This window comes from Microcebus murinus, chromosome 4 (assembly GCF_040939455.1).
Source record: "Microcebus murinus isolate Inina chromosome 4, M.murinus_Inina_mat1.0, whole genome shotgun sequence".
Classification (NCBI taxonomy): domain Eukaryota; kingdom Metazoa; phylum Chordata; class Mammalia; order Primates; family Cheirogaleidae; genus Microcebus; species Microcebus murinus.
Window position 1 is genome coordinate 5,129,648 of NC_134107.1, and position 12,193 is coordinate 5,141,840.

At 69.2% G+C, this 12,193-nt stretch overlaps 2 protein-coding genes across 13 annotated transcripts; both read right to left on the minus strand.

The window, feature by feature from the left end:
• Positions 1 to 1,155: 1,155 nt before the first annotated feature.
• On the minus strand, positions 1,156 to 5,905 carry CD151 (CD151 molecule (Raph blood group)). 8 transcript variants are annotated; one of them, XM_076001603.1, is made up of 9 exons: positions 5,772 to 5,905; positions 4,638 to 4,696; positions 3,760 to 3,887; positions 3,491 to 3,682; positions 3,038 to 3,112; positions 2,600 to 2,704; positions 2,328 to 2,486; positions 2,072 to 2,158; positions 1,156 to 1,985 (listed from the first exon to the last, which is right to left on the minus strand). In XM_076001603.1, the coding sequence occupies exons 3-9, from the start codon at positions 3,841 to 3,843 to the stop codon at positions 1,926 to 1,928; spliced, it is 762 nt and encodes a 253-aa protein (XP_075857718.1). In that variant the 5' UTR covers positions 3,844 to 3,887; positions 4,638 to 4,696; positions 5,772 to 5,905; the 3' UTR covers positions 1,156 to 1,925. The 8 variants fall into 8 exon arrangements, with proteins under 8 accessions (XP_075857718.1, XP_012624982.1, XP_012624981.1 ...); XM_012769528.3 differs by having other exon boundaries at positions 3,760 to 3,905; XM_012769527.3 differs by having other exon boundaries at positions 3,760 to 3,905; positions 4,627 to 4,696.
• Positions 5,906 to 6,360: 455 nt separating this feature from the next.
• Positions 6,361 to 11,704, minus strand: CRACR2B (calcium release activated channel regulator 2B). Of its 5 annotated transcripts, none has more exons than XM_012769520.2 (10): positions 11,580 to 11,704; positions 9,478 to 9,669; positions 9,283 to 9,394; positions 8,681 to 8,864; positions 8,085 to 8,231; positions 7,893 to 7,983; positions 7,570 to 7,662; positions 7,252 to 7,418; positions 7,048 to 7,119; positions 6,361 to 6,798 (listed from the first exon to the last, which is right to left on the minus strand). In XM_012769520.2, exons 2-10 carry the CDS (start codon positions 9,640 to 9,642, stop codon positions 6,621 to 6,623), a joined length of 1,209 nt encoding a protein of 402 aa, XP_012624974.1. In that variant the 5' UTR covers positions 9,643 to 9,669; positions 11,580 to 11,704; the 3' UTR covers positions 6,361 to 6,620. The 5 variants fall into 5 exon arrangements, with proteins under 5 accessions (XP_012624974.1, XP_012624973.1, XP_012624972.1 ...); XM_012769519.3 differs by lacking the exon at positions 11,580 to 11,704 and adding an exon at positions 10,800 to 11,477; XM_012769518.3 differs by lacking the exon at positions 11,580 to 11,704 and adding an exon at positions 10,472 to 10,564.
• Positions 11,705 to 12,193: the final 489 nt, after the last annotated feature.

A 12,193-nucleotide genomic window follows, 5' to 3' on the forward strand; every position in this document is an offset into this window, starting at 1 on the left:
TTCCTCTGCCACCTGGCTGCTCCCTCCCCAAGGCTGGTCCTGCCTGGCCTGTCCTGGGGGCTTTTGTTTCTGCTTCCCTGGTCCCAGCCCTGGCGTTGTCACAGAGCCTGCGGCAGTAGGCAGAACACCGGCTGGCCAGTCCTGGCCCCTCCGGGCTCTGGGGCTAGTCCGTTCCAAGGTCCCGCTGTGGGCAGCATTGCCGAGTGCCTCCCACCCTCAGCCTCTCCACACCTGCTCCTCAGGCCGGCCGTCGGGTGGGCACTGGGGGGCTGGACGCTCCCCAGAGGAGGCAGCACCATCTGCGCCAGCCCTGGGGGGGGGTCGTCTCCCTTTGCAGCATGCTCACTCTGGCCCAAGCAAGGCACAGACAGCCGGGCGCGTTTGAGGGTTAGGGTTATTGGGGGTGTCCCTTGCATCCCCACCCTGCTACACTGGTGCTCTTCAGGCTGAACAGAGGCTACCACGTCTTAGACTCTAACAAACCAGATCTGGGGCCTGAGCAGCCACGGCTGCCCATGCCCACGGCTGCCCATGCCTGCGGGCTTCCTGCCCACCTGCTGCCACTCCTGAGGTCCTGTTCCCAGAGCCCTGCCAGGCCCTGCCCCTGGCAGGATTCCTGCGGAGAGCCTGGACAGTGTCCAGCTTCCACAGCCAGCCCCGAGACCCCCATAGCCGGGCTTCCAGGGCCCTACTGTCCTGTTCCAACTCGGGCTTAGCCGTAGAGAGGTGGGAGTTGTCACCCAAGGTGGTGGGGGGGGAGGGGGTCCTCCAGCTGGCAGAGGCAGGAGGCCACCAGTTGGGAGTTGGGGAGCAGCTCCTCTCAGGGCACCTTCGGTGCTGGCCATCGGCTGCCCGGATATAAGGTTCTCTGGGGGGATGATGGTGGCTGAGCCCTGGCTCCCATCTCCACCCCACATCCTGCTGGACACCAGCCCTGGGGCCTCCATGCAGCCCCAACTCTGTGCTGTCTCTTGGCAGGTCCAAGGCCACTCTTCCTGTCCTGGGGGCTGTGACCACACCACCACCTTTGTGCTGCCCCTGCCATGGGGCCTCCCCTCCCTGCAGCTCACACTGGACCCTGGGACATGCCCCCTGGCTCCCACCCTGCTGGCCATGAGTGCCCCAAGGACAAAACGTGTCAGCAACACAGCAGGCGCCCGTCCACGCCACGACAGCTTTATTGAGCACTGTCGTGTGGCAGAGGCAGTTCTAGGCACCTAGGGTACAGTAGTGAACAAACCAGTAACACCTGCCCCACTCGGGGACGTGGCAATCCACAAATGAACACGTGGCATTTTACAGGGTAGTGACAGCAACGGGAAAAAGCAGGGGCTCTGGCTGTTAGGGGTGTGGCTGAGCGTGTGGGGACGGGGGAGGCACAGGCCCAAGGGTCGGGGAGCACTCAGCTTCCCCCGAGTGCCCGGGGGGGCCACGTAGCTCCAGGAAGAGGCACCAGCAGCTGAAGGGCCTGTGCGAGTGTGGCCAGTGGCACAGAGGGCCTGGCCCTGCCCAGCACCCACCCTGCAAGGCCCTTCCGAGCTGCCTCTGACCACCAGGCAGGGAGTGTGTCCGGGGAGCCCGCCTCAAGCCACTCCCCTGGGCTGAACCAGGCATGGAGTGCCCCTAAGACCCCAAGAGGCCACCCCAAAAGAAGTGGCCTGTGGGACAGGGTGCTTCACTGTCAAAACCCACCCCCCCTGGGCCCCAACAGACAGGACGGCCACCCCTTCCCCCTTCTTCAGGCCTCAGGACTTTGGAGTGCAGAGAAAGGCACTTGCAGCCGCCTCTGGGGTTGGGGTCCCCAGAGGTCAGAGTGATGGCACAGGGGTGGGTGGGATCCTAGGACCCCAGCCACCCGGAGCTCAGTAGTTGGGTACGAAGCCACAGCAGGACGTGGGGAGCCTTGGGGCCGAGCCCCAGGCAGGTCAGTAGTGCTCCAGCTTCAGGCTCCGGTACAGGCAGCACGTGAAGACCATGCCAAAGACCTGCGTGAGAAGCCGGGCACAGGGTGAGCAGGCACCGTGGGGCCCCCGGCCCCCTGTCGCCTCAGAGGCCCCCCACGAGCCCGCACCTGCACGCAGGCCACGCCAGTGCCCACAGCTCCAATGACCCTCAGGTGCTCCTGGACGAAGGTCTCCAGCTTGGTGATGCAGCCGCCCTAGTGGGGTTTGGGGTGGGGTACTGAAGGGGGCCCAGGTGCCTCCTCCCATGTACGTGGCAGCACCTGGCCCCCCTGGTCTCAGCCATCTGGGGTGTGGCCACGCCCACGCCGAGCACCCAGGCACAGGCCCCAGCCAGCCCAGCCCCTCCCTGGGGTGCCCACCTACCTCCACCTTGTAGATGTTGGAGGCGTGGTCCCGCTGCCCGCAGCCAGCCACCACGGTCTTGCAGCAGCTGTCAGGGACCACCCGGCCACCTGCCTCCCCCGAGTGGATCCACTCGCTGTCGCGCCAGTCCTTGGAGTTGTTGCTGCCACAGCAGTGGAACTGGCGGCAGGGGTGGCGGGTGAGCCCTGAGGCCTCCCCCCACACACACTGCGCTCCGCTGAGCCGTGGGGGGGCCCTGGCGGCACCTGCCCCTCCAGGCGCCACCCACTCACCTCTTGCTGCAGCTTGTCCACGGCATTTGTCACGCCCTCATGGCCTGGCTGCTGGTACCGCTTGGTCATGGTGTCCTTCAGGTTCTCCTTGAGCTCCGTGTTCAGCTGGGGGGGTGCGGGGAACCTCAGCCTCAAAGTCTGAAGCCCTCCAAGGTGGGACGGGGAAGCTCCAGGATTGTGGGGGAGCAGCCCAGGGAGGGCGAAGAGGGGAAGGGCTGGGGTCAGAGAGCAGCTCGAGGGGGTTGAGTGGGACCAGGAGTGTCACCAGGGTGACTGTGGGGAGAGGCCTGCAGACCCCTCCACACAGACACCTGTGCCCTCCCTGGGTCCCATGGCGGCTTGGCTGCTGCAGGCAGGTCATCTGGCCCTGCAGGCCCCATGGGCGGCTCTGGAACAGTGGGGGTGGGGTGCAGGGTGTACAGGTGGGTGGCCCCTCACCTGCTGGTAGTACACGTAGGCCAGGACCCCTGCAACGATCTCCAGGAGGAAGATGAGCAGGAGCAGCATGAAGTACTGGGGAGCAGAGACAGTCTGTTTGAGGACTCCCCATGCCCAGGCACTTCGGGGCACAGCCCCGGCCCCAGCTCCCAAGTGGCCGCCCCTGAGGGCTCCAGGCAGCAGGTGGGGGCTGGGAGCCGCCACACTCCCTGATACTTTCTCACAGAGCAGGTGTCTCCCCTCGGCTGGCGCAGCTGGGATGTGGGGACTCACAGGACTGGGCAGGCGGGGGAGGACCTGGCCCCCTGGTGCACACAGCGAGGCATGTGTCCACAGCCCGCAGGGGACCCTCAACCCCACCAGGGCCCCGGATCAGCCCAGGCAGCTAGTGAGGGGCCCCTGCCCAGGCACCCGGTCCGTTACCCCCCACCCAGGGCCGCCACAGCCTCTGACCAGGCGCAGCAGGTTCCGCCGCTCCTTGAAGGTGGCGCAGCAGCCCAGGACACCGGTCACCATGACGACGACGCCAGCCACCACCAGGATGTAGGCTGTGGCCAGGTAGGTGCTGGAGGCCAACAGGCTGATGTAGTCACTCTTGAAAGCCAGCGTCCAGATGCCCACCGCCATGACGGCCAGGCCTGCCAGCTGCAAGCAGAGCACGCCAGTCACCACGTCTGGCCCGGGGACGGGAGGGGCCCGTGGGCAGGGCGTCCCCTTCTCACCCAGAAGCAGCAGTTGTAGGTGAAGAGCAGGTACTTGAGGCAGACGGTGCCGCATGTTTCCTTCTTCTCGCTGAACTCGCCCATCCTGGGGCTGGGGAGTCAGACAGCCCACAGCAGCAGGCCCCTGACTGGGAGGACAGCTAGACCTAGACACCAGTGGGGACAGGGGGGGGGACACAGAGATGCCCAGGCCGGCCTGGGGCTGGGGGCTGAGCCGACCACTTGTCCCGGGAGAAGCCAGGGCAGGAGTCACTTCCTAGGATGGCCTGCGCAGGAGCCCTGACCTCCAGCAGCCAGGGCGGACCCCTGGTGTCCACAGACAGGAAAGGGTCATGGAGGACCCCCAGCCGTCACCAGCTGACTCACCCCTGCTGGCAGCCAGGGGAGGAGGCTGCAGTGGACACCTTGGGGTGAGCTCACTGGGCCCCGCCCGCCCTGCAGCGTTCCCTGGGCCCCACATTGGGCAGGCAGGACCCTACAGGCCTGCAGAGGGGGAGGGGGAGGGGGCCACTCAGAGACACGTCCCCCAGAGGCAGCAGAGGGGCGGGGAGCTCGGACAGGCCCCAGCCCAGCCCTTACTCAGGCTCTCCGGGGCTGCCTGCTTCCTGTCTGTTAAAGGGCAGCCCTTCCTGCCAGGCAGAGAAGAATGGAGGCTCTGGCAGGTGGAGCCTGGCAGACCCGAGCTCCTCCAGACCCAGGGGGGAGGTTCTTCCCGGAAAGGCGGGAGCCACAGCAGCCAGAGGCCCCCAGGTACACCCCGCGTCTGGGCGGGGGAGGAGGAGCTCAGACAGCAGCTGAGAGCCCCAGGCCACGTTCCCAGACGCTGTGCCACGGGGCTGGACTTTCACCGCCCCACCCAGCACTCACCCAGCACTCACCAGGCTGGCTGGGCCCGGCTCCTGTAGGACAGGTAGACAGACGTTCCCAGGACAGTTGGCTAGAGGAGCAAGGACAGGTCACAGGTCACCAGTCTGGCCTGTGGGCCAGAGCCACTTCCAGAGCAGGCAGGGTTTACTCCAGAGGCAGCGAGAGGAGCGGCCAGGCCCAGTGTTTTGGTCTGGCTCAGGGTGGGGCAGGGCAGAGGACATTCTGGACAGTCTGATCCTGGGAGGGACCTCAGGCCTTCCCCAGGTGTCCCACCCTTGGCCTCAGGCCCCCAGCTCCCAACAGCAGCTGCTGTGAAACCAGGCAGGGAGCTGGGCCCCTGAGCAGGGTGTCTGGGGCCCAGACTCCGGCCCCTGAGCTGGGCGGGACCGGTGCCCTCCATGACTCAGCTGGGGCCTGAACACTCCCATCCGGAGGGGAACACCGGCAGACCCCTGCCACGGAGCCAGAGGGACGCGTAAGCGCCGCCCACTCAGATGTGCCGGCCGGCTCTGATGTCCCAGGCCTCCGGGGCTGCTGGTTCTGAGCACAGATCCAGCCCCCACAGCCGGGACACAGGCGACCCGCAGAGTGGCCGCCCCTCTTCCCAGGAATGCCTGGTGGACGTGAACCCCCTGGGAAAGGGCCGGCGTGGGAGCCTGGCCCGGCCAGAAATAGCTCCTGCGGCCCCACCCCCCGTCCCCTGGACCCGCACCAGGGCCCTGGGTGGCCCGCGCCCCAAACCGGGACTCTGCTTTTGCCAGGCGCGGCGAGGAATCCCGGGTTACCGCGATGAAGTCACCGCCGCCCCCGCCCACTCGCACCCGGGCACTGGCGGGCCTGCAGGCGGAGGGAGGGGGCTGGCGTCCAGGGACAATGAGTGGGGCGTCCAGCCTGCGCAGGGGGGTCCCCTGGATCTAAGGGGGCCGTCAGGCCTGTCCGAGGACTCGGGAGGCGCCTCTCCCTCGCGGCCCCCACCCGGCGCCGGCCAGGCGCTCGTCTCCCTCCCGGAAGGGGCGGCGAGGGGGCTGGGCCGGGTCGGCGGCAGCGGCCTCTCGTGCCCTCCCGGCGCCTGCGACCGGGGCGCGCAGGGCCTTCGGGGCGCTCGGTCCCTTCGGCCTGGCCGCCCTGGCGGCGCACTCACCCACCACGCGTCGGAGTCCGGGCGGGGGCGGCTGCGGCTGCGGCTGCAGCTGCGGGGGCGGTGGCTCGGCGCGCAGAGAACGCACCGCCAGGACCTGCGAGGGGACGCGCGGCCCCGCCCCGGCCCGCAGGCCCCGCCCACACCGAGCCCGCCCATGCCGCACCGCCCCTCCCATGGCCCCGCCCCGCCGGCGCAGGCGGGCCTAGACCTGGGACCGCGGGCAGTGCGCGCCACAGCCCCGCGCCGCCAGCGCGCAGTGGGTCCCTCCAGGGCTGCCCCGCCACCTTCCCTCTCCGCAGGGCCCGCCGGAGGGCGGCGCGGCGGATGAGGACGGGGCTTCTCTGGCGCGGCCTGCGGACCCGCGCGGGCGCCGGCAGCGGTGCGGAGCGAGGGGCGAACAGGGTCGAGGCTTCGGGGACCCGCAGCCTCGAGACCACCGGTGGCTCCGGATCCCCCAGTTGTGTGAAGTGGGAGTTCGGTCCTGACCCGGGACTGCCCCGGCCCAGCAGGGCCTGTGTCAGGCGAGCGCCTGCCACGCGTCACCCGTGTGCCACAGACCGTAGCCCAGACTTGGAGAGGCAGGCACGACGCGATGCATCCAGGGGACTTTATTTGGCGGTGGTGGGGTTGGAGTCGGGTTCTTCCGCTGAACGGAAAGGGAGTGATGGGTGGGGGCAGGGTGGAGGTCAGCGGGGCCACGAGAACCGACCACCGGCCACTGAAGTTGGGTCCCTCCCGTCTTCAGTCGGAAGGCCCGGGTCACACCGGGTGCAGCCCACACCCGGATGGGCAACCCCGCTCCACTGCAGGTCGCCCTCGAGCGGCGCTTCCAGGTGACACCCGTGGTCCCCCATCACCGGGCACTTGGAAGGTGGCCGGAGCCGCGTCTGGCGGGGCGGGCCCAGCAGCAGCAGCAGCAGCAGCAGGTGGGCCCAGGCAGGCGCGCGGTGGCCAGAGCCTTCCTGCGGCTGCCGCCCAGCCTCTTGGCCTCGCAGGCGTCCCTGTCGTCTCGCAGCCGTGTGTTCAGCTCCCTGGGGAGGGAGTGCGGGCCCTGAGAGATCGAGGTCTCAAGAGGCAGCAATCTGGGGTGCGGAAGGCGGGCCCTGGCTCCCCTCAGGCCAGAGAGAGGTGTCTGGCTGGGGCCGCAGCATGAGGGATGGAAGGCAGACACAAGAAGGGACCTCCACCGTGGGACAGGGCAGCGGCCAAGAGTGTTGGGAGCTTGGGCGCCCCCAAGCTGCGCTGAGCCCCTTCCCTTGCACCGCCTGGGCCTGACGCACCTAAGCAGCTCCAGCTGCCTCAGGAGGCTCAGTTTCTCCTTTTGCATGTTCCGGGAGACCGTGACCACGTCTCTGCGGGGAGGAGGTGGTCACTAGCCGCAGGCAGGCTTCTGGGGGCGGGGCTGGGACTTGGGGTGGAGATGGAAGTGTCCGCGGTCCGATCGCCGGAGGGCCCGGCCCCGCCCCCGGGACACGCCCCCGCACCGTTGAGTCTGCTCCCGGCGGCCCCGCGCGTCGCCCTCCAGCCTGCGGAGCTGCTCCTGCGCCCCCTCCAGCTGCGCCCGCAGCGCCTCGTGGGCCCGCCACAGCTGCGCGTGCTGAGCCTGCGCCTCCAGCTGCTCCGCGGCGCGGGCCTGCAGCTGCTGTTCCAACTGCGGGGCGGGGGAGGCTGGCGAGGAACGGCCCTCTCCCCGGCTCCCGACGGTCCCGGGGCGGGGACACTGAGGCGCGGAGGGCCTCCAGGACACCGGGAGCGCGAGGGTGTCGCCGGGGACGGGGCTCGGGCGGGGCGCCGCCGCTCACCTCCCGCTGCCGCAGGCCCGCGCGCTCTAGCTCCTGCTCGCGGCTCTGCAGCTCCAGCTCCAAGCGGCCTCTCCGCTCCTCCCGGGGGAGGTTCTGGGACGCACCGGGCCCCTGAGCCTCCGCCGGCTGCAGACCGTGCAGAGGAGGCTCCCGGCGGGGCGGGGGCGGGGTGGGGGCGACGCGAGAGGCCCGGCACTGTCCCCCTGGGCTGGGGGCGGTCACCCGGGGTCGGGGGCCTATCCGGAGGGGGCGGGGCCTATCCGGAGGGGCGGGCCCTATCCGGAGGGGCGGGCCCTATCCGGAGGGGCGGGGCTTGGGCCCACCTGACTCCGCAGGCGCTGCCGCTGCTCTTGGAGCTGCTGCTCTATGTCCTCGTACAGGCAGCGCACCTCCCTCTCGTGCTCGCTCTCGCGCCTCCGAGGGACAGGGCGGACGGCGGGTGAAGACTCGCCAGCACTGCAGCCCCAGCGCCGCCTCTAGAGCCCCCCAGGCCCCGCCCGGCCCGCAGCCCTCACCTCCGCAGCGCCTGCTCCAGGCCGTCCCGCTCCCGGGCCGCCTCCTCCAGGCAGGCCGTCGCGCGCATCAGAACGTCCTCGAAAGAGCCCAGCAGCTCGGGCCGCTCGCGCTGCAGCCGGACCCAGAGCGTCCTCACAGCCCGCTGCCTGGGGCGAGGGGGGGGCGGAGGCCTGAGCTGGAGCTGGCGGGCTCCCCTCCGCCAAGGGCAATCCCCCAGGAGGCGCCTGCGTCCCCGCACAGCCCGACGGGCGTGCCGCGTGCGGGGCATTCCTCTCGCGAGTGCCGTCGCCCCTGACCAGCGTCGGTGCGTGCCCCGCGCGGTGGGTGTGTGCGTGCACGGGCCGTGCCAGCGTGTGTGCGGCCCCGTGCCCCGCGCCGCCCCTCCTCCCCGCGGCCGCAGCTGCCGCCTCCCGAAATGCAAATTCCGCGGGAAATCACGGCAGGCACCTCCCTGGCAGTCTCAGCTGACAGAACCGCTGGGCCCGACCGGCCCCAGGACCTGCGCAGGAGCAGGCACGCGGGCGACGGGGACAGAATGTGCAGAACAAGAGAGCGCGCCAGAGGGAACCGGGCAGCGCGGCCAGCACCGACTCACTCGCCCAGCACCGGGGCCACCCCCAGCTGCTCCAGCGCAGCGTAGAATCGCTCCTCCTCCTCCTCTTCCTCCTCCAGAGAGTCCCCAAAGGGGCCCTGCGCAGCCGACCAGCCCGACTCAAAGGTTTCTTCAGGAGTCCGGGAGGGCGTCGCGCCCTGGGCCGACTCCGCCCCCACAAACCTCCCTGCGGGCGGGAAGGAGCGACGCGGTGACCAAGGCTGAGTTACCACCCTGGCTGGGTCCCGCTGGCCCCCAACACATATCCTGTCCTGTCTCAGGGCCCGGCTTCCTGTTTTTCTTCCTTGTTCTGGTCCTACTGGCCTGGCAATGAGAGGTGACAGCCACGCTCCCAGCCCCAGCGGGGACTGGCTCAGGAGAGGGAGTGCGGGGCAGGAAGGCCACCCCGCAGGCTGCACGGCAGCGGCGGCTGCCGGTGGCACCTGCGCGCACAGACACCTGCGTGTGCCCTGCAGGGAGGCGCGGGAGAGGCACAGGCTGCCCCACACACACACAGGGCCACAGGTGCCGGCCCGCCGAGGGAGGGCCTCCGGATCCCTGGGCAGATCCCTGGGCAGCTGGGGTGGGCAGGGCTCTGAGCTCACCCAGGCCAAGGCAGAACTCGCGGGCAGTGAGGAAGCCCGTGTGGGCCTGGTCTAGGCTCTCAAATACGGCCTCCAGCTGCTCGGGTGTGAGGGGCAGGTCGCTCTGCAGGCCCTGGTCAGGTGAGAATGGCAGAGATGAGCGGCCAGCGGAGGTGAGCTCTGGGCCTGGCCAGTCCCTTGGGGCTGGGGACTCACCTGCAGGTCGTGCCGGGTGATGAAGCCCTTGGCCTCCTTGTCGCACAGCAGAAAGAGCTCCTGGGCCTGCTCCAGCACAGGCCCTCGGGGCCCAGAGGAGCCCCCTGCCTTCTCCCCATCCTCCTCCTGGGCCTCTCGGGCCCCAGGGTTCCCAGCACTGGCCATGGGAGCAGGGGGTCTCTGGCTTGTGAGCTGTTAAATGAGGGAGGCGAGGGGGCAGAAGGCTCAGCCAGGTAGGTGGGAAGGTGGGGGGAAGGCCAGGCAGACCTGGGGGGTCACTCACTGGTGGGGAGACCAGACTCAGGGCTGTAGCATGACAGGGGGCTGGAGAGTTGGGGTGCAGCAGTCTGGGGAGCTCCCTGCAGGAGACCCTGTGATGAGGGGGGGTGGGCTCTGGCAGCAGAGGGGAGGCGGAGAGTGGTCTGCCCGGGAGGACCCCGCCACATCTCCAGCTGGGGCGGACACGGCGGGAGGACTCCGCCAGCCCTAGCCACGTCCCTAGTGCCTGGCCAGGCCTGTGCACCCTGTCCGTCCCCTGACAGCTGGCAGGCAGAGGAAACTCCTCCCTTCCCCCACACTGGGTCCCGGCTGCAGATTCAAGGTCCCAACGTTGGGTTCCCTGTGCCTTTCCTTGTCAGGAGCACCCCAGATTCTGGGCCTAGCACCCCTTCTGCCTCCCACTGGGGCCCGCCCCCTCCCCATCCCAGAACCTTCTGGGGCTTCCCTCCCCACCCCCTTGCAGGGATGATCCGCCCCCTAATTGGAACCACCTGTTGTTCCCACAACGTCCTGAGCCGGGACTTCCCTAAGTTACTGCCTAGCTTGGCAGCACCTCCCCGCCCCCCTCCAGACCTGGGACGCTGGGATCCTCCCCCACCCATATTCCTTGGAGGGGGGAGATCTCCAGAGATGGCAGGTCCGAGGAAGCGGCGGGTGAGAGGAGGGGACACGGGGGACCAGGGCCATTGCCCCCCAGGCCGCTTAGTCGCCTCACCGGGGCAGGGTCGTCACCCCGCCGGCGGCTCCAGGGCTGGACCGGCGGTCCCTCCAGCCGGAAACTGCGTTGCAGCCGGGCTCCAGCGAGCGAGAAGGAAGGGCTGGCCGGGTGGGGCCCGCGAGCAGCTCGCGCTCCCCGCACCTCTGGGGGCCAAGCCCGCCGCTGCCACCGCGCGCCCTGCCACCGCGCGCCCCGAGGGGCAACCAAAGTCCCCGATCGCCACGCGCAGGGTCCGCGCCCCCCGCCCCCACGGCGGCCGGGAGGGGCGTTGCGGGCTGGCGGGCGTGGCGGTGGGACCTCAGCGGCCAGACTCGTGAGCTCCTACCTGCGAGCTGAGCCGCCGCCGCACCTGCCGCGCGCCCGGACCTCTCCTCCCGGAAACGCGCAGCGCGCCCCGCCCCGCTCGGACCCGGGCTGCGCGCCTGGGGCTCCCGCGGGGCGCGGCCCCCGCTGCCTGCAGGCGCCGAGACCCCTGCGCGGGCTGGCTCGAGGCGAAGCGGCCGCCCTGTGCTGCGGTCGCCGCGTCCCCTCCTCTCGTAAGGACGAAGTCCGGACCCCCAGCGGGCCCGAGCGTCTGTCCCAGCAGAGCAGTGGGGCAGCGCAGTCCCCTGGAGACCTGGGGACCCACCCCGGAGCAGGGGCAAGGCTGGCGGGGACGGGGAGCTGACACCAGCGACAGCTGACCCCTCGCCCCTGTCCGGAGGAGCCCAAGTAAGGCGCCAAAAAAGTGTGTGTAGGAAAAGCCAGGGCAGGAAATAGACCAAATGCCTTCAGTGGTTATCTCTAGGGGTGGGTGGGGAGGCTTTACTTTTTCTCGGTACTCTCTCAATTTTGGTTTTTCATATTCGTAAGCAATGTACACATATACTAGAAAACAGCATTTAACTTGCCAGTGTTGAGTGCATATGAGGGGGGGCTGGGGGAGACCCCACCTTCCCAGGTAGCACAGCACCCCTGTAGGGGCACAGCCCTGCCTGGAGTTCTCCTTGTGGGAGGACTGGAAGGGGAGCTGGGTGAGGCCCGAGTGCCGCCCTCCTGCCGGGGGAGGAAGCCCCATCCACTTCCGAGGGTCCCCTCCCAGCCCCAGCCCAGCCCCTGCACCCACCTGGAGGGCCCGCCTGGCTGTCCTGCCCGGCAGTGCTGGGGTGGGGGTGACGGTTCGGCCTGTGCTTCTGCAGGGAAAAGGCCCGGACACAGCTGAACCACCACAGGTTGTGCCTACAGGACAGGACCTTGAGACCGAGGGGGGTGGCCCCTGGCACGGGCTCACCAGGGACCTGCCTGGCCGGCTCGCCCGGTCCCAGGTCCCACAACCAACCGTTATTGTTGGCTGGGGTCTGTCGCCACAGCTGCCCCACGCCTTCTGGGAGGGGCAGGTGGGGGCTGGGCCTGGCAGGGCTAAGAGGTCTGGGTAGCCAGCCAAGCCTGCACCTGCACCCCTCACCCCATGGGTCTTTTTTTGGTTAGGAGTGGGGGGGAGTTGGCCTTATTCTACCCGCTGCCCCACTCCCCACAGAGGATGCTTTCAGGGAACCGTGTGTCCTCCTGAGCAAGGTGGAGCGCCCTTCAGCTAGGACCTGCCTGAATACGGTAGACCCCTCCTACCGTGTTTCCTGAGAATAAGACCTGCCCATAAAATAAGCCCTAGCAGGGTTTCTAAGCACCTGCGCAATAGAAGCCCTACCCCGAAAATAAGCCCTAGTGACAGGCGTGGCTACG

Excerpts from the sequence above, each read along its gene's own strand:
- CD151 (XM_076001603.1), bottom strand. The coding sequence starts at position 3,843 with ATGGGCGAGTTCAGCGAGAAGAAGGAAACATGCGGCACCGTCTGCCTC. Across the intron at positions 2,487-2,599 it reads TGGACAAGCTGCAGCAAGAG|TTCCACTGCTGTGGCAGCAA; the intron begins GTGAGTGGGTGG and ends CCCTGCCGCCAG. Across the intron at positions 2,159-2,327 it reads CCAACATCTACAAGGTGGAG|GGCGGCTGCATCACCAAGCT; the intron begins GTAGGTGGGCAC and ends AAACCCCACTAG.
- CRACR2B (XM_012769520.2), bottom strand. The coding sequence starts at position 9,642 with ATGGCCAGTGCTGGGAACCCTGGGGCCCGAGAGGCCCAGGAGGAGGAT. Across the intron at positions 7,984-8,084 it reads CTGGAGCAGGCGCTGCGGAG|GCGCGAGAGCGAGCACGAGA; the intron begins GTGAGGGCTGCG and ends TGTCCCTCGGAG. Across the intron at positions 7,120-7,251 it reads CGCCGGGAGCAGACTCAACG|AGACGTGGTCACGGTCTCCC; the intron begins GTGCGGGGGCGT and ends TCCTCCCCGCAG.